This window comes from Esox lucius, chromosome 20, assembly GCF_011004845.1.
Source record: "Esox lucius isolate fEsoLuc1 chromosome 20, fEsoLuc1.pri, whole genome shotgun sequence".
Taxonomy (NCBI): domain Eukaryota; kingdom Metazoa; phylum Chordata; class Actinopteri; order Esociformes; family Esocidae; genus Esox; species Esox lucius.
In genome coordinates this window covers 37080141-37099536 of record NC_047588.1, presented here as the reverse complement: position 1 = coordinate 37099536, position 19396 = coordinate 37080141, and the positions used below count along the sequence as shown (strand labels likewise).

Below are 19396 nucleotides of genomic sequence, written 5' to 3'. Positions count from 1 at the left end.
GGACATACTAATATTCTCGCATACTAATCTAGCATACTATATAGTACGCAAGTATGCAATTTCAGACTTAACGTGGTTTGTATTCAAAGGTTTTAAAACTGTCTGTCACCCTCTGGTGGCTCAGTAGAATCGGTGGTTTTATTAATTTTTTTGTTTCGACTGTACGTCGCTAACTCCTTTCTGCAACGTATTCAACAATATAGCTAGCAAGCTATATATATTTGTGTTTATGTATTTGTGTGTGTGTATATATATATTAAATCATCACTTGTAAACCGATGATGCGACTCGGAACAGTGACAGTACTGTAAAAAGCTCGAGACTTCACAGCTAGGTCACATGAGTGAAAACAGTCATACCCGCATACATCTGTGGAAATCGAGTTAGAACAAGCTAGCCGCTTGCAAACTGCTAGCGAAGGGACTGCTAGAAGAAAAGCATCGGAGTGTTTGGAAGCGTTCTTCGTAGTTTGGCAACGGTAAGATGATAACTAGTTAGCTGAATGCCATTGTATTTGGAGCCCGTGCAGATGTTTAGCTTTTAGCCCTCGCTAAAAGCAGACTGGAAAGCTAGCTGCTAGTGTGGTTAGCTAACAAAATAAGAACATTTTGTAGCTAGTATAACAAAGCTAATTATTTATACAGGTAGTTAATTATTGACAACTTTAACTGGTTATTTTCAAGCGATATTTAGCCGTGAGCTAAAAAGCTTTAGCAGTAGCTATGATATTTGATGTATCCATAACGCTCGTTGGTACTGTGTAACTGTTTTGCTAAACGACTGGACGGGTGTTGTGGAACTACACTGATTGTTTGTAACTTCTTGTTACAAAATGCATTCCAATTCTGTCAAGATATTGCTTGCAATTTCCTTACAGCAGTTTGAACGTTGACTACGGTCCACATAATGACCGACACAAAAAATCGTCCCATGTGACCTAGGACCCAGTGTAGCACATGATCCGGACCAGCAGAGCTCGGAGAAGGCTTCAATAATTCAAGGGTAAATCAAATCTCTTCCCTAATTCATGGTAATGGTTAACCACGTTCCCCTTCATCCTTTCTGTTGTGGGGGGATTTTGGGTTGGCGTTAAATTGCCCGGCTTGTCACTTATGAAATAAAGCACTAACATGCCAGTGTTTTGATAGGTTTCAGAATATCCACGCTGAGCAGTAAAGGTAAGTTCAGTTTCTCTGCACATAATTTATGAAAACCAGTTTGACAAACCTGACGGCTATTGTGCTGTGTGTTTTTGGTTACACACTACATCCCGTCCCCTAGGCAGAGTTTGACTGTCGCCATGACCACCAAGTCATCCCTGCTGAAAGTCATCCTGCTCGGAGACGGAGGGGTGGGCAAGAGCTCCCTCATGAACCGCTACGTCACAAACAAGTTCGACACGCACCTCTTCCACACCATTGGAGTGGAGTTCCTCAACAAGGACCTTGAGGTGGACCACCACCTGGTCACCATGCAGATCTGGGACACGGCCGGACAGGAGCGCTTCCGCAGCCTCAGGACTCCCTTCTACCGCGGCTCTGACTGCTGCCTGCTCACCTACAGTGTGGACGACAACCAGAGTTTCCACAACCTGGCCAACTGGAAGAAGGAGTTCATCTACTACGCTGACGTCAAGGAGCCTGAGAAGTTTCCCTTTGTGGTCCTGGGGAACAAAGTGGACGTGCCGGAGAGGCAGGTGTCGGCGGAGGAAGCTCAACAGTGGTGCCGGGAAAATGGCGATCATCCCTATTATGAGACCAGTGCCAAGGACTCCACCAATGTGGCCATGGTGTTCGAGGAGGCGGTGCGGAGAGTGCTGGCCGTCGAAGAGAGAACGGACCACCTTGTTCCCACGGACACGGTTAACCTCCACAGAAAGCCCCGCTCCAGCACTTCCTGCTGTTGATGCCATGTGGGGGCCTTGAACCAATAAGGAGCTGGGAGTGGGCTTGTTATTGGTCTGCTGTCTCCAGTAGTGTGCCAGCTCCGGACAACGTCCAGTGGGCTCGTTGGCCTCGGGACTCTTTGATATAGAGGGTGCTTAATAAGGGTCTTTTTTTCTCTCCAATAATTGCATTATTATCCTGATTTTTGAATGACACCACTGTGGTTGCCAGAAATATAAGGTTTGCTTCCTGTTCATTTTACACACCCATGAATTAAGTTCCTTTTTTGCATAATGCCTTTTTACACTGTGAGTGGAACTAAGGTTCAGATGACCTGATTAATCTGTGAAAATATCATATTGGATTAGTCAATGTTTTCAGGGCTGTATCCAGAATGGACAGGCCTCCAAATGTGAAACTTTCAAAGTGAGTCACTTTAAATAACCAATGGCCCTGAATGGGATTGGGTAAAGAAAAACAAAACTGGCAAACATAATATATTCATATTTATAACAAAATAAATGTTGATAAAAAGCTGAGTGATTTCTATAATGTTGTACTCTGATTTGAGTTTGTGCACTAGGTTCACTACTTTGTGTGGTTGGGGGGGGGGGTAAGCTTAAGTTAAGGATTATGACTTCTTACTTAATACTATTTATTATAGGTGCTGGTAACTGATAATTTTATAAAACCTGCTGGCCATGTGTAGTTAACAGAAGGAGCACAATGTTGACTGGCACATAAGAGCTTTGATGGTGGATATTGAATTATGTTTATAAAGAATTTTAACTATACTACAGTTTCAGTAAATTAAAAAAGTACAATTATAGTTAACATATACATTTTAAGTCAACCCATTATGAACTTGGACATGCTGGAGCTGATGTGATATGGCGGTGGCCATGATTGACCAATATCATACACTGTATGTAGCCACATGTTTGTATTTTTACAGATGTGCAATCTAACATGCATTTATGTACATTAATGGAGTTTTATTTTTAGTAAAACCATCGATTCCAACATTTTATAATATTGTTTGTCACAAATTACTTGTGTGTATATAGTCTAATTTAGGTTGCGCTAAGGAAAATGCTGTCTTTACTTATCATGTAATGTAGCTACCACAGTGTTGCCTTGTATGACTAAAATGCAAGTTGATTTGAACATTTTATTTGATTAAAAACTTTTCATGAGTGGTCTTTCAAAAACACTGTTTTTCATTCCCTTTATGACATTCACTTAATTAAAAAAGGTATCAGTAAGGCAAAGACTTCAGTCGCAAGTCATTTGGGAAACCTGGTGTAGTATATAACATTTTAGAACCAATTACAAGCAGACTTTCCACCTAGTCAACTGTCATGTGATTTTATATTTAAGACCGTACTGGCAGTGGCTACTTCCTTTACATACTCTGACTAATTAAGTCATTTGATGTTAATTGTCAAGGTGTTCTTTTTTGCTCTCATGTGTGGTTGTTGCAATGCCAGGGTCGCAGGTTTGATTTCCACATGTGAAAATATGTTCTCACTACTTTTAAGTCCCTCTGGCTAAGAGGATCCCCTAAATGTTATGGCACAGGCATATGTCCACCAGCAAGGCCTTCGGAACATAAATTACAGGGCCTTAAATTAGATCTGGACAGTACACGAAAGAACGTATAAATTATTTATAGTAGTACATGTTTTTACCAAGCTTACAGTAAAGCACAAAGATCATGTCACTATTCCACAAAGCGACAGAAATCTTGTAACACATGCCTTCCATTTACCCATGTAACATAGCCCAATACTGTATGATATACCACAGTAGTTAAGTACAATAGGTAGTGGATTCATCAGACTCATAACAGATGATTTTAGACCAATGATGTTTGTTATAAACATGTACTTATGTCTATGTGCATGAAAACTGCATATAATGAAGAAAATAAAAAAAATCTAGAGAATCAAGTTGACTATAAAATGTTGGTTAGTTCATCAGCTTAAGAGATGCTTCTTTCCGAGGAACTGCACCTTTCGGTCAAATGCCGTCGAGCGGATTGGAGCATTTGTTTCGTAAAAAGGATTCATTGCAAACTGGAAGAAAAACAAAAACAAATAACAATAATCAGCCATCAGAATGCTGATTGATGTGTATGTTATCTACCTGCACAGTGTGATAAACTCACCTTGATGTATAAATCATACACGTCATTGAAGAAGTTTTTTATTCCATCTTCTTGTCTTACATCATGGAGCATGATGAATCTCATATGTGTTGGTCATGGTTAAGGGGAAAAAACAGGACACAAAGACTAACAATTATTTGTCTGGGCCCTTTGCCTGATGTAACAATGACTATCAAACCAGTACCTATAATATAGTAGTCTTTGTTGGGGGGCCAGGTTTTGTCTATTCTGTTTCAAGTAATATCTCTGGTCGTTATCTGGTATCCTGTTGAATCTAGGCATGCTCCCACTTCCCTCCCGGGCCTCAAAAAAGGCTGACACAGCCAAAAGAGGTCTGGCCACCACCTGAATCATGGCTCCTCTTTACATATATTCCTAGGTTCCTGCTTTTACAGTGAGCTTTCCCTTGTCACTGTGCTTTAACATGATAGCAGTTGCCTTGAGGTTTGTTTCTGCCCTAAGCTTGGAAGGTTGTGTTGGACTAACAGTTAAGTCATCCCAAAGACTAAAAGTATGACCTAGTGCTCAGCATAGTCCGTATCCAGGAGGTAATCGCAGAATGCATTGCAACAAGAGTTAACCCAGGCAGAAAGTGAGTAAATAAATGAATAGATCATAAAAACAGAATATTGTGCCACAGCATTTCTTTCAAAATACTTATTAAACTGCAATGTATCTCAAACACATGAATATGGAATTATTTTTGGTGTCTCTTGTTATCCTTTCAGTGGTCTGCCACGTTTTGGATGTTTTATGTGGAACCTAGGAAAAGTAGCATCTGCATGTGCAACAGCTAACCGGCATTCTAACAATCAAAACTTTATAAACATCAAGCTCAGGTTTGTTCCTGTAAATGTTGTCACGCGACATACCTGTCAAAATAAGGGAACGGGTAAATAAGGGTAAAAACATCACAGAAACAGGCTTAGTGGTCATTCTGGCTCAGTGAGGCGACTTGGGTAAAGGTTTGTTTCATAGCAAGAAAAGGATATGTCCTGCAGTGACAAAGGCAGAGACAAACCACTCGTTGAACTTATCCACCGTTTTCAAGTACATGTTGTTGGAAAGCCACATGTTTTCATCCACCAAGTCGAGGGCTGCGTGTGCAATGAACTGGTTCAAGTGCCGGTGGTCGTCCTTTTAACAGATACAGAACAGAAAGAAACTCGAAACATCAAGTGTGTTCATTTCCCATTATTTACCACACAGTGGCCAAACACACTTTTGGAATCTAATATGAGATGAGGAAAATGGGATATCTTATACCTGTAAAATGTCACATGAGGAAAAAAGGAAATTGATAAATTATTAAACTGTGCTAGGCCTGAGAAACTATTATAAGTGAGGTGTTGAAAAATATAAATGGTGAGTAAATGATAAATGGAAGAGTAAATTAAATTACTTTTGTATTTATTTTGTAGTAGGCAGAGGATACGATGAAACACTTTTTTTTATACCTTTTATTGACATTTGTCATTCCTGGGATTCCATAGTGGACAACCTGTCAACTGTTTCCAGTAGCATATGCCTGTCGATTATGTTTAAAATGCTATAAAGTTGCTTACCTTTGACTCAGCTTTACCAGCAGGTAAGAACTCCATTTCAAAAACAGGATTGTCATGATGGCCAACCATGACAAAATAGAAACTCCCAGACATGTTTTTTTCCAGCAATCACCACTGTGCTGGGAACATATACTGTATACATTAATGGATACACAGCAAATAATTTCTGAACAGTGTTGTAATGTAAATTAATTAGAAAGCTAGATAACTGTTACTCGAGGCATATTTGCTGCTATTGCTAGCTACGAAATAAAATAATTAAAACTAACGTTAGGACCTTGCAATAAGTAAAAACATTATGAATATAATTAAGGTAAGCACATTGAATCAAACTACAAAATATTACATTGACAAATACATGTATCTCTGAAGCAATGTTTACCTATGTAAAAGATTAGTCTCTTCTTTCCGGGAAACACAGTCGCGGTTTGATTACGACTTGAAAGGTCGACTACGGAATTAAATCACCAAATAAGTGATTTTAATTGTATTTAAGATTAAATTGCGATTATGGCATATTATATTAGGTTAATTCATATTCAATAACATATCGATTAAATTATTTATGTATTTGTTCTCGATTCAAGTACATAATAAGAGCGTCATAACTGTGCGACCGGAAGTAAATTGATAACATGTCAGTTGTCTTCAAATTCAAAACTGGCTATTTGCTGTGGACGCTGCTGGTTACTAGGCAGGTCTTTTAAATCAGTATTTATTATTATTATTATTATTTTTAAATGCCGTAAGCACTATATATATATATGTTTGTCATTTTACAGTGTACTGATAGTGTATTAAGTTATTTTCTGCGAAAGATTTACCATCTATTCAGTATTCGTTCGAAGGATCCCCTGTTCCTGAAATAAGGGAAACATGTCTGTTGCCAAGGAGGAGGCTTTATCTCCAGATGAGCTGAGGAAGAGACTTTACCAAACATTTAAGAACCGAGGCGTGCTTGATACTCTTAAAGTAAGTGTGTGAGAAATACACAGATTGTAAAAATATGTTTTACTACCAGCGGCCATTGCTGACTAAACTCAAACCAACGATTTAGTCTAGTCCCATAGCCCATTCAACTTGTTCACCTGTCTAAAACTTTGTCTCCTCTCATTCAGACACAGCTTCGTAATCAGTTAATCCAGGAATTAAAACACCCAGTCGTGAGTGGAGAAAGAGTTCCTAGACTAGTACCTGTGAAGTCGGACTCGGTCCTGGTTACTGCTTCTAATAGCCTGGTAGCAGATCATTTGAGGAACTCTGGGTATGAGTATACCTTGTCTGTCTTCTATCCTGAATGTGGCCTGGGTAAAGATAAGGTGAGCCTTTGCAATGGTTATTTGGAAGAGAACATCAGTATCTTCTGTTTTGTCATTCACATTCCCAGTTATTGTGTGGTTTCTATAATACGACACTAGTAATGTATGGCCAGTGTTCTGAGTTTCTTCCTTAATTCTCTTTGCGCTATCTTTTGAATATTGCTAGATTTTCTCTGCAAAAGACCTCCTTCAGCTCATGAAAATCAGTCCTCAGTCACCCCTTTACACATCTCTGGTAATCACAACATCTTATAGTACATCCTATTGAAATCAGACAACAAATAACAACTTGTATCTATCATGACACTGATGGCTGTTTGCATGTCTTCAACAGACGTCATTCACACAGAAAGACAATAAAGGTACGCTGCGTGTTACTGTTTTGTCGTTTCATGGTTACGTGAACATGCCCAACCCCGCCCGGTTAGCTCAGGCCGTCATGTCCCTCACTGATGTCTCCTCCAGGTTTCCTGATGAGCCTCCTAATACAGCTGACTGACCATCACCTGCATGGAAAACAATGTGACGCTGATACTCAGACCGTCACTGTGCCAGCGTTTAAAGACTCCCTTGGTATGTTTAAAGCCCTCCGAAGTGAAACCGTCATTACAGTAATAAATCCTGTGTGGCGTATATTTAATGACCATATAATGACCCCACCCCCCTCGTGTGTCACAGTGGACAAGATGAAAACGATTGACGAGGAGTATGAAGCTCTGCGCTACAAAGGGGACCAGTGGGTGTCATATGAATCTAAGCTCGCTGCGTATCGGAAAGAAATCGAAGCGCAGGTTCAAGCGGAAATGAATGCCCAGGTATGACTCTCTCGGGCTCCTGTACGCGCTTTTATTAATATTTTATTGTTGTCAGTGTCTGTATTGAAATACGAGGGGTTAATTGTGCTTGTTCAGCTGCAACATTTTAAAGATCTGGAAATAGCCAAAGTGAAGATGGTGGAAAAAGAGAAATCTCACAAAGAAATGTTGAAGCTGAGGCAGGACTTGGAGAGGACTTATGAGATGAAGTCCGAGTCATTAATCACCAGGGAGAAGAACGCCATTGATCGACTACAGAAACAACAAGAGGTACATAATCAAACTTTTTTTATTTAAAGGCCAATGAACATTTTTATTGCAATATTTTCTACAACTCTTTACAATATGTATGGTTGTGTGATTTTCTGAATGATGAATTTCATTTCTGCTTTCAGATTGAGGAAAAGGACATCTATATGCAGAGACAAGCTGTGTTGAAAGAAATAGAATCTGTGCGGAACAGAGAAGCTGAGCTCAGATTAAGAATGGAGGCTTTTGAAAGGTAAGATTAAGTCATATCACTGAAATCATGTATTCAGAAAACCATGTTTTAGAACGGCCACCATGCTGGCTTCTTTAATGTAGTTATGCAGTTTTATGTCTATTAAATGACTCCTTAATTTCATTATGCCAACAATCAAAACAAGGCTGTGAATTCTTTTTGTTAGCATTTGGCATTATGTGTATCAAAATAAACACTGTGATGTTTAAAAATGCTATTTGCATTCACTGATATGTTTTAAAAAAAATACATCAATACCAGGAAGTGTGAATAATCACTTGTACTATGGCTATGGAGGGGAAAGTGGCGCTCTCAGAGGAATTGGCCGCGTTAGCCAAACTCTCTGCTTTTACGGCTATTACCACAGTCATGCCGGATCACTGTCACAGTTTGAGTTTGTTGCTCACCACAGGACCTGCAAAATACAGGAAGACAAGACGAAGACCATGGAGGACCTACTGAGAAGAAGAGAGCTCGCTGTGAGGACAATGGAGGACACCTACGACCAGAAGCTCAAAAATGAGCTTTCAAGGTTTTAGTAATGTTCTTTACTGCTTTCCCCGCTTGCTCTCAGGCATCGATTGACGCCCACCACAGAGAAGGTCTCCTAATTCCATTACCATTCTGTGGGCAACCAGAAGGTGGCACTGTTGTGTAGCACAACAATGGACTATTCTACTATTCACCTTTATCCTGAAGAAGTTTGATCAAATGCCTGTTTTTTGTGTGGTTGGATCTGGTTAGTTAGGGACACTTCTTCACTTTCTTAGTGAAATGATGACGAGCTATTGTGCTTTTTACAACTGTGTAGAAAGTAGTCCATCAGCTTCTTAAATAGAGTTAAACCATACACTCTGTCTATATTCCACTGAAAATCAGGTCAAATCTTTGTCATAAGTAGGTCATCTCATTGTTGCAGTCTGACATTTTAATTTAGTGTAATTACTGTAGGAAACCCATTTAACAGCAACCGCACTGTCTGACGTTACTGATAAATAACATATGGCCTTTATGTAACTGTCATTCATTAATACATGTTTTTATGTCAATTTGTGATTTTTGTTTTTAATTTCTCTTTGATTATCAGATATCAGCTTGAGTTGAAGGAAGAGTACATCAAAAGGACTGAAAAGTTAACAGAATATGAAAACAGAAACAAAGGTCTGTATTTGTTCATTATGTATTAACTGTTCTGATTGGCATGTCATTTTTTTTATGACATTGTCTTATTGTACTTGAATTCCTTTTCTCTCAGTGGAGTCTGTTCGCATTGAGAGGGATTCCGCTGAGGTCAGTGCCAAGCTAGAGGAACACAACCGAGCTTGTGCTGAGTTGAGACGACTGCAGGTGAACTTTGAAAACCCATTTGATTTTCTATAAACCGAGGCACTGCCAAACAAGGCCAAGTTACTTTGTTGTTTATGAAGGATTTATGTCAGAGATATGCACGCTCGTTTCACAATGATTGGGTTGTTGATGTTCACTCAATGCTGTGGATGCTGTAGTTGGAGCTGGACACATTCCAGTCGCAGAGCTCTTTGCTTACACAGCAGAACGAGCTGCTGAGAGAGAGGCTGGAGGCCACGAAGGACTACCCCACCCTGAGGAGAGAGAGGGGGGAGCTGCAGACCCAGGTCAGGCTGTTGAACAAACAGCTAGAGGAGGCTCAGGAGGAGAACCAGCGGCTACAGACAGGTGAGGAGTGCTGAGCAGGGGAGGAGTGCTGAGCAGGGGAGGAGTGCTGAGCAGGTGAGGAGTACTGAGTAGGTGAGGAGTGCTGAGCAGGGGAGGAGTAGGCTTCTATAGAATTAGGAGTTAAAGACAATTGCATGAACATAAATCTTCTTATGATAGAATAAATGGTCCGACTTTTTTTGTCAGGTAGTTTGTCAACCATGATTTTCCTATGCTGTGATAAGGTGTAGTGTCCAATAATAAAAACAATGTCTTTACACTTTAGTTATTAGCTTGCTAAACAGTCTTGGAGAACTAATTCCATAAATGTTTCAAATTAACTGCCAATGGGCCTACGTTCCATTCAAATTCGATTGACTTCCACATCCAAACACTGGATGAAATCAGTTGATTGTAGGGCGGGTTGTAAATGCTACAAGTGCGATATCATATCATGTAATAGGGCACCTCTCCAAGATCACAAGTTTGACATTCATGCGCTGTTTATATTATTTTTAATGCTATTTAAACAGAACATTTGTACCTTAATAAACTGTAAATAGTTATTATACAATTGTGCACAATTTCTGAAGTGTTCAATGCCTTATTTGTAAATACTTTCTTAAGTAAAATCAGGAAATTCATCAGAACTGATAATTATTCCAATAGATTGGCTTGTATATCCCCCTGTCAAAAATGGCTGCCATTTCACCCCACTTTGAGTGATTATGACAGCTCTTCTAGAAATTTAACAGGATCTCGATGTGAGCTATTGCCTTCTGATTTGAGGTCGGCATAGGTGGACTCAGTCATTGTGTACATGTGGAACCAAAGAAGATTTACTTTTCTTATTTGCTTACATTTTAGTCTCTTGCATCTCTAAGACTAGTCAATTTAAATGTTAGTAAAACATACCCAGAGTAACCTTCAGTTAATTAATTCACGGGACATTCATCTTAAGATGGCTGGCCTAGTTGAGCCAACTCTCACAGCCGTAGGGTGGGCATTTTACCTCATAAAAGAAGATATCAGCATAGTCTGTGATAGCGGAAATATATTCAACGGCAACCTTTATAGAAGATATTCCCTTTATAGAAGATATTCCCAGTACATTGTACTGCTTTATGAAACGCTGCTCGCTTAATCAGTAACTTAGTCAAATCAGCGTGTTGGATGACTGTCTTTCTACAATGAAAAATTGTCTGCAATCGTCTCCAGAAGGAGTCGCTAGACCGCAGTGAGACAAGGGCCAGTATGAATTGCCCACTGGAATCTTCAGGTCACAACTGGCAGTGACAAACCCAGGACGTAGGGACACTTTGGTACTGCTCAGACACTCAGAACCCAGGACGTAGGGACACTTTGGTACTGCTCAGACACTCCGAACCCAGGACGTAGGGACGCCTTGGTACTGCTGAGACACTCCGAACCCAGGATGTAGGGACGCCTTGGTACTGCTGAGACACTCAGAACCCAGGACGTAGGGACGCCTTGGTACTGCTGAGACACTCAGAACCCAGGATGTAGGGACGCCTTGGTACTGCTGAGACAATCAGAACCCAGGACGTAGGGACGCCTTGGTACTACACTCTGAAGGCAGTTTCCAGGTTCAGTTCCCAGATGCTGTCCATTTTCTGGTGAAAATCAGTAAGTTGAAAAATATACCAATAAAGAAGAAAATTGCAAGCAATTATGTTCCAAACCCAGAGAGGAGACAATAAGTGCTGTTGAGGCATTCACAGTCTAGCTTGTGGTTTGACTGTGTGGAGTCCATTGAAAACACAGAGGTATTCGGTCTCGTCTGTCCAACTGGTATTGGCGCTGTGGCGGCGTGTTGGGATACGTACCCTAGCTGACTGTCAATGCGGGACCCCTCAGCTGTGTGTGTGTGTTTCCTCAAAGGATGCTTGGAGAAAGTGTGTGTATGTGTGGGGTGGGGGGGGGCAGGCAGAGGGCCAATACTTTGCCCTCTTTAAGCTTCACAATGCTCTTCTTCTCAGGGGATGGGACACAGGCTCATGGGTCGGCCTCCCCTCCCTGCCTCACCCCTCGCTTTCTCTTCCTCTTACATACACATGTACACTCCACTACTCTGTCTACCGCTTTCCCTCCCTCTACCTCTTGCTGTCTCTCTCTTCACCTCTCCATCTCTCTCCTTCACTAATCACAAACTTAGGCTCGAACCGCGCACTCTATGCTGCCAACCTCTAACCACCAGCACAATTTCAGCCAAACCGGTGTCTTGTAGCTGGCTGAGATGAACTGGAAAATATGTCCAGGCACAAAAACCTCCCTTGACGTTGGTTGCCCATCGCCACAGTTCTCGTATAGCCCCGCTGTCAGTAGTTAAACGCTGGTCATTTGATATACGCCGCGTGCTCTCGTGTGTGAGCCTGGATGCGGTGACTCTCACGTGCGGCGGTGTCCCCCGTAGATCTGAGCAGGCCGTCGGTGGAGCAGCTGGCGCTGCAGGCAGAGCTGAGGAGGATGGAGAGCGCCAAGAGGCTGTTGGAGGAGGAGTTTGACAGCCACAGACAGGTGCTGCAGGCCCAGCTACAGAGCGAGGTCAGTAACCCCGGGCTCCTCGGTGTGGGAAACCTTCTCGTTAGTGCGCCTCTGGCCTTCTGTTTATTAGTTCATGGTCGTGGTTTAAGCTCCGGTCAGGCCTTCCAATGTGTCTGGTTTCTGCTCCAATTAGGAGCCTGCAGATCATCTTCCAGCTGAACTGGGTTCTCCCCTGGTTCTAACCCCTCGTTGGCTGTCTTCCTTTTCTGTATTAACCCATTGCGTGCGTTTCTGCTTGTGTTTCTGTGTGCGTGCGTGTGTTTGTGTCCACTAGTTGGAGCGCTGTGCCCAGTATAAGACCCAGCTCCTAGATTGTGAGGAGAGGGCTCAGTGGATGGCCAGCCAAGTGGAGGACATCAAGATGCAGCTCAGACAGACACAACTAGGTACAGTGTTCTGGTGGGCTTGGGGTTTTCAGTCTCTGTTATGCATTTACACCGCACAGCTATGTACGTTCCATGACACTGATCTGGTGTAACTAGTCCGTGATGGTCTGTGACTCAGAAGTTGCATTCCTTAGCCTTCGTTCATCCGCTCTGATCTTTGAATGTTGAACAAGTGAAAGCAAGTGCTCCGGTAGGCTTTAGGCAAACGTCTTTCACGCTGTTCTCAGATGAGTTAGGATGAGGTGTACTCTTCCATTTCTCTGAAATAACTTTACAAGATCTTAAAATCCTTAATGGTGGCTCTTTTCCCGTTCTTTTCCCTTCTTCCACGTCCTGGTTCTGTGTGATCCGCATGACCTCGTGGTGCAGCTCTGGAGAACGAGGTGTTACGGAACCCGAAGCCCTCCCTAGTGGACCGCTCGGTGCTGGACTTCAGTCCCCATAAACTACAGCCCCCTGACATCTATGTGGACAGAGGTGTGCTGAGGGCCGGCCTGGTGGGTCATGATGACGCGCGTGAAGCGGGAGTGGTGCCCTCTCGAGGGCGGAGTCCCCGGTGGGGGCGGAGCAGCTCCCCTGACTCTGACACTGAGCTGCTGGCCAATGCCAAGGCCCGGATCAGGGATCTGGAGGAGGAGGCCGAGACCCTGGAAGTAGCTTACAGGGCCTACCAGCGGAGGGCGCTGCACGCCACCGTGCATCACATGCTGCCCCCCCAGCGAGAACCAGGACCGCTCTGCACTAAGTCACCTCTGAGGCAACCCGTCAATCAGCAGCGCTCTCACTCCCCCCAAAGACCACAGGCCAGCCAGCGCCCTCGGTCCCACTCGCCCCAGCGTCCCTGGGTCTCTCGGAGACCCCTCTCCCCCGAACGACACCCCCCCACCCAGAGTAGCAGAAGCCCCACCTACACCCAGGCCGGAACCCGTAGCCCCACCTACCCCCAGGCCGGAACCCGTAGCCCCACCTACCCCCAGGCCGGAACCCGTAGCCCCACCTACCCCCAGGCCGGAACCCGTAGCCCCACCTACCCCCAGGCCGGAACCCGTAGCCCCACCTACCCCCAGGCCGGAACCCGTAGCCCCACCTACCCCCAGGCCGGAACCCGTAGCCCCACCTACCCCCAGGCCGGAACCCGTAGCCCCAACAACGCCCTGGCCGGAACCAGTAGCCCCACCTACCCCCAGGCCGGAACCAGAAGACCCACTTCCCCCCAGGCCACAACCAGAGCCCTCACCTCTCCCCAGCCTGCAACCAGAATCCCTATCTCTCCACAGGCCAGAGTGACCTTTGCTGAAGAACAGGTCCAGCATCAGTACCCTGGTTCAGGCAATGGGAGGGACTTTCACACCCTGGATGTCAGTGAGGCCCAGTTCTCAGGAGACCAGAGCCCGCAGGAGGGCAGCTCCCCTCCCCCCAGACGCCTGTCATCCACCCCCCTCTCCCTCTCTAGGAGTCACCCAGAGCCTGTGGAAGGTAGGAGTCTCCACTGTTTTAGCCGGTCGTTTCCCTGACAACACACTGAATGCCAAACCTTTAAATGTCTTCTGGAATTAATTCACTGTCCCTGCTCCTTTTGGAATGCACTAATTATGAAATATCCCCTTCACAACATTATTTAATCTTAGTCATCTCCAACCTTCCCTTTTTCAGTGTTCCTTGTGGGACTATGTGACAGTGAAGGAACTCAATTTTCTGTTTGTCTCAACTATTGCTCCTCCTCCTGTTCTCAGAGGCTGAGGTATCGTCACTGGTATTTCCTGAGAGGCAGCACTCCCCCCTCCCCACCCCCCACCAAGAGGTGCCGTTGTCGGGAGACTTTATATCTGAACTCTCCCCACACCATAGCCCTCAGCTCCAGAGCACTGCGCGAGACCAGTGCAGGTATTACTTACCCTTTATTTCAAGCAGGAACACAGACCTTAGACCAAGGTCTCAGCTGGGCCCTGCACACACGTTTACACACACAGTATAGGTTCAATTATAAAAACAAATAGAAATAACAGTGTACAGACAAAACAAGACACAGAGAACAGACAAAACAAGACACAGAGAGCAGACAAAACAAGGTAGCCCCGGCATTTACCACCAGGTGACATTTTAACGATATGTTATCCACGCAAGTTGGACAGTGAATACTATATGTACTGTTTATTTGTTTGCAGCCCGCCACAGGTACCGCAGAGTATCTTCTCCAGTTCCGAGTCGTCTCCTCAGCCGGAGAGGATAAGCGTTGCAGATCTCACAGAGCCTTTGTCAGGTACTCTCATCCCAGAAGGGTCCATACCTGGTGGTTGAGCCGAGTGTATTTCTGTGAGGTTCCGCCTGGGGCGTGTTCTGTTCTGTTTAGGTTTAATCTGGACTTGAAATTCAGGCCAAAATCACGCATGATTCTGATTTGTAAATTACTTTTAAGTCAAAACCATTTAGTGCTGTACTTTGTATTACCAATGTACTACTATATATGTTCGATTGTCCTAATGGATCCAAAGTTGGCCATTCTAATTGGCAATGAAATAGTCTCATCAGCAAGCTGAAATATGATTTAAATTGTTCCGTTTTACGACCCAAGATCTCTTGACCATATCCAGTGAACAGTTATACCTAAATCCTGGGTCTCCGTGCTAGTGACTTGATATCTGCTGAGGATTGGTGAACTCGGAGACATCGGAAGCCTTCTCTGTAGGACACTAGGCAGAGATCTGTTCCCCCAGCATGCTTTGCTTCCTGAACACACTGCTTCTGTGCATTTCTCCACTGTAATGCTGGATAACTGACTGTAATGCTGGGTAACTGACTGTAATGCTGGGTAACTGACTGTAATGCTGGGTAACTGACTGTAATGCTGGGTAACTGACTGTAATGCTGGGTAACTGACTGTGTAATGCCGACGGGTAACTGACTGTAAAGCCTTGTAACTATACAGTGGGGAGAACAAGTATTTGATACACTGCCGATTTAGCAGGTTTTCCCACTTACAAAGCATGTAGAGGTTGTCACATTGTATGATTTTTAAGTAATGAAGTTGCATTTTATCACATGACATAAGTATTTGATCACCTACCAACCAGTAAGAATTCCATCTCTCACAGACCTGTTAGTTTTTCTTTAAGAAGCCCTCCTGTTCTCCACTCATTACCTGTATTTACTGCACCTGTTTGAACTTGTTACCTGTATAAAAGACACCTGTCCACACACTCAATCAAACCGACTCCAACCTCTCCACAATGGCCAAGACCAGAGAGCTGTGTAAGGACAACAGGGATACAATTGTAGACCTGCACAAGGCTGGGATGGGCTACAGGACAATAGGCAAGCAGCTTGGTGAGAAGGCAACAACTGTTGGCACAATTATTAGAAAATGTAAGAAGTTCAAGATGACAGTCAATCTCCCTCGGTCTGGGGCTCCATGCAAGATCTCACCTCGTGGGGCATCAATGATCATGAGGAAGGTGAGAGATCAGCCCAAAACTACGTGACAGGACCTGTTCAATGACCTGAAGAGAGCTGGGGCCACAGTCTCAAAGAAAACCATTAGTAAAACACTACGCCGTCATGGATTAAAATCCTGCAGCACACCTAAGGTCCCCCTGCTCAAGTCAGCCCATGTCCAGGCCCGTCTGAAGTTTGCCAATGACCATCTGGATGATCCAGAGGAGGAATGGGAGAAGGTCATGTGGTCTGATGAGACAAAAATAGAGCTTTTTGGTCTAAACTCCACTCGCCGTGTTTGGAGAAAGAAGGATGAGTACAACCCCAAGAACACCATCCCAACCGTGAAGCATGGAGGTGGAAACATCATTCTTTGGGGATGCTTTTCTGCAAAGGGGACAGGACGACTGCACCGTATTGAGGGGAGGATGGATGGGGCCATGTATCGCGAGATCTTGGCCAACAACCTCCTTCCCTCAGTAAGAGCATTGAAGATGGGTCGTGTCTGGGTCTTCCAGCATGACAACGACCCGAAACATACAGCCAGGTCAACTAAGGAGTGGCTCCATAAGAGGCATCTCAAGGTCCTGGAGTGGCCTAGCCAGTCTCCAGACCTGAACCCAATAGAACATCTTCGGAGGGAGCTGAAAGTCCGTATTGCCCAGCGACAGCCCCGAAACCTGAAGGATCGGGAGAAGGTCTGTATTGAGGAGTGGGCCAAAATCCTTGCTGCAGTGTGTGCAAACCTGGTCAAGAACTACAGGAAACGTATGATCTCTGTAATTGCAAACAAAGGTTTCTGTACCAAATATTAAGTTCTGCTTTTCTGATGTATCAAATACTTTATCATGCAATAAAATGCAAAATAATTACTTAAAAATCGTACAATGTGATTTTTTTAGATTCCGTCACTCACAGTTGAAGAGTACCTATGATAAAAAATTTGACCTCTACATGTTTTGTAAGTGGGAACACCTGCAAAATTGGCAGTGTATCAAATCCTTGTTCTCCTCACTGTAGATGTCCTTGGGAATAAATGACAGGGAAGAACAAACCTCTCCCGTATGGTGTTTGGATATGTCATTCCACTCGAAGGTTCTTCTGCTCTCTGAACTGGCTTCAAGGAGTTGCGTTTGAGGGGTCTAAGTCGTAAACCCGACGGCTAATGGTGGTTCGGTTTGGTGCAAAATCTGGTTTGACTCCAGCTGGAAAATCTGTGTGTCCTTGAAATGGGCCCTTCTTTAGTGTTAGGCTGCTGTGGTCCTGCAGTCCTGATCGTGATTTCACCCTTCAGGTTGATCAACCAGCTCAGTTGGTCTTGGGTGGTACATAGTTTGACAGAACCCTGCAACACTTCAGGAACAAGGTTTCCCACCGCTGCCCCTAACCCTACTGGAAGTCGCTGTGCATTCTTCTGAATGACTAAAACTTTTTAAACACGAGTACTACTAGATTACTCATGGCTGTTTTTAAATGGCAGTTTTAATGAATGTGTGATTGAACAGCCTTTCACAGTGGTGAGGATGAGGGGCGGCTGATTGGGTATTCTGTGCTCATCCTCCTGGCTTCACTGCTTTGTGGCACAAGCATAAAGGGCCTCTCTGTGTGTGTGTGTGTGTGTGTGTGTGTGTGTGTGTGTGTGTGTGTGTGTGTGTGTGTGTGTGTGTGTGTGTGTGTGTCTTTCACACACTGTTTCTCTCTTTATTGCTCTCTCACACTTTTTCTTTTCTTTCTCTCTTTCTCTCTCCCTCTCTCTCTCTTCAGAGCCCAGCCACATTCCAGAGCTGCTCCTGGACACAGTGTGTGCTGAGGAGGAGGCTCCTAATGGGCCCCTAACTGCCCCCCCATCTCGGGCCCCTTGGGACCTCACAGGAACACAGACCCGCGGTGGTGAGTTAGGGGAGGTCCTTAATAGAGCACAACCACCTTCTCAGCTGATCAGTTCCTCACTACTCCCATAATACAATGGCCACAGTCTTCCTAGTGTACTACATTACAAACCCCTGACTACCAATTCTGTTCATTTTTCCATCTCATGGAAAACCTACTTTTATATTTAGAATTCCAGCAAATTCTAGATGAAAGTGGCAGACAGCAGGAGGAGCAGCAGAGATGGGAACGAGAGAGGAGAGAGAGAGAAGAAAAACGACAGCACGAAAGAGAGGAAGCCCAGGAGAGGGAGTTGAGGGAACTGGAGAGATTGGAACAGGAAAAGGTGTGGTCCGTCTTCTCGTCTGTTGTACAGACTGGGGTCACCTCAACTGCTTTATTCATTTTGTCACATTGGCCGTGTTCACACGGGTGGCCCAATTCTAGCTCGTTTTTCACCATTTGGTCTTTCAACAAATTTGATCAGCTCTTAATAAGGTCGGATGTTAAAAGGTCTGATCTGATTTTTCAAAGGACCAGTAAGCGTGGAGGGGCGTGAACAATGACTCCATCTGAAATGATGGGATCGTTGACTGGTTCCCTCATCTGTTTTTTAGTTACGGGGAGAAAGGCCTCGTCTTAACGAGGGGGATGAGGGGAGGGAGGAAATGGAGCGGGCCGCAGAGGAGAACGCTCCACCCTCCGACCCCCTCCAGAAGTACATGAAGATGGTGATGGAGCAAAGACAGCAAGCACAGGTGTGACACACACACATACACACACTTCTGTTCTCTGAGGTGTGAAGACCCATTGTGGTGGCAAACAAATCTGCAGGCATTTGCTTTTGAGTGTTTGAAATGTTTTGTTTTTCAGAGCCCTGCTGGAGGAGACGAGCCAGAACACAGGAGCCCCTACGGCCTGAGTCTGTCTGAGAAAGATGACAGGTAATCCTAAACACTTGAAACGGAAACGGAACAGGGGTATTTAAAACGCCACAGAGAGACTGGCATTAGGGTGTCCTCTCTTTACAAGACAATCTTGTAATTCACCAGGATATATTGTCATGACATCCCTAGATTGCTTCTAATAACAACCTCTTGTTTGTCCCCAGCATTGCTTTCTCACATGAGGATGTTGATGATTTTTGGTGAAGAGGTCTTGAGGAAGAGGATGGATGTCCATCAATAATGGGATTAGAATGATATTTTTACTG

General features: G+C 44.1%; 3 protein-coding genes across 7 annotated transcripts in view; 2 read left to right on the top strand and 1 right to left on the bottom strand.

The window, feature by feature from the left end:
* Positions 1-146: 146 nt before the first annotated feature.
* Positions 147-3097, top strand: rab9a (RAB9A, member RAS oncogene family). Of its 3 annotated transcripts, none has more exons than XM_010884379.4 (4): positions 147-478; positions 942-1002; positions 1149-1178; positions 1282-3097. In XM_010884379.4, the coding sequence occupies exon 4, from the start codon at positions 1301-1303 to the stop codon at positions 1904-1906; it is 606 nt and encodes a 201-aa protein (XP_010882681.1). In that variant the 5' UTR covers positions 147-478; positions 942-1002; positions 1149-1178; positions 1282-1300; the 3' UTR covers positions 1907-3097. The 3 variants fall into 3 exon arrangements, with proteins under 3 accessions (XP_010882681.1, XP_010882680.1, XP_010882679.1); XM_010884378.4 differs by having other exon boundaries at positions 148-478; positions 881-1002; XM_010884377.4 differs by having other exon boundaries at positions 148-478; positions 878-1002.
* trappc2 (trafficking protein particle complex 2) lies at positions 3051-6067 on the bottom strand. 3 transcript variants are annotated; one of them, NM_001303885.1, is given in 5 exon segments: positions 3051-3964; positions 4057-4142; positions 5049-5193; positions 5622-5740; positions 6004-6067. In NM_001303885.1, coding segments are annotated over 4 exon segments (423 nt in total). In that variant the 5' UTR covers positions 5715-5740; positions 6004-6067; the 3' UTR covers positions 3051-3865.
* A 223-nt stretch (positions 6068-6290) lies between these two features.
* ofd1 (OFD1 centriole and centriolar satellite protein) overlaps positions 6291-19396 on the top strand; it is a 13322-nt gene continuing 216 nt past the window's right edge. Inside the window, exons 1-22 of the mRNA XM_010884383.5 lie at positions 6291-6593; positions 6740-6940; positions 7107-7175; positions 7275-7302; positions 7406-7513; positions 7619-7755; positions 7852-8025; positions 8151-8257; positions 8670-8789; positions 9345-9418; positions 9513-9604; positions 9763-9952; positions 12366-12496; positions 12771-12882; positions 13252-14358; positions 14616-14766; positions 15048-15142; positions 18079-18204; positions 18375-18529; positions 18801-18941; positions 19057-19127; positions 19295-19396. The exon at positions 19295-19396 is cut by the window's right edge and continues 216 nt beyond it. Of these exons, the coding sequence (XP_010882685.5) occupies positions 6498-6593; positions 6740-6940; positions 7107-7175; positions 7275-7302; positions 7406-7513; positions 7619-7755; positions 7852-8025; positions 8151-8257; positions 8670-8789; positions 9345-9418; positions 9513-9604; positions 9763-9952; positions 12366-12496; positions 12771-12882; positions 13252-14358; positions 14616-14766; positions 15048-15142; positions 18079-18204; positions 18375-18529; positions 18801-18941; positions 19057-19127; positions 19295-19334 (3525 nt within the window). The 5' untranslated portion in view covers positions 6291-6497 and the 3' untranslated portion in view covers positions 19335-19396. The remainder of the gene's footprint in view (positions 6594-6739; positions 6941-7106; positions 7176-7274; positions 7303-7405; positions 7514-7618; positions 7756-7851; positions 8026-8150; positions 8258-8669; positions 8790-9344; positions 9419-9512; positions 9605-9762; positions 9953-12365; positions 12497-12770; positions 12883-13251; positions 14359-14615; positions 14767-15047; positions 15143-18078; positions 18205-18374; positions 18530-18800; positions 18942-19056; positions 19128-19294) is intronic.

Excerpts from the sequence above, each read along its gene's own strand:
- rab9a (XM_010884379.4), top strand. The coding sequence starts at position 1,301 with ATGACCACCAAGTCATCCCTGCTGAAAGTCATCCTGCTCGGAGACGGA.
- trappc2 (XM_010884382.3), bottom strand. The coding sequence starts at position 5,714 with ATGTCTGGGAGTTTCTATTTTGTCATGGTTGGCCATCATGACAATCCT. Across the intron at positions 4,143-5,048 it reads TGCCTTTGTCACTGCAGGAC|ATATGAGATTCATCATGCTC; the intron begins ATATCCTTTTCT and ends CATGACCAACAC. Across the intron at positions 3,965-4,056 it reads TGTATGATTTATACATCAAG|TTTGCAATGAATCCTTTTTA; the intron begins GTGAGTTTATCA and ends TTTTTCTTCCAG.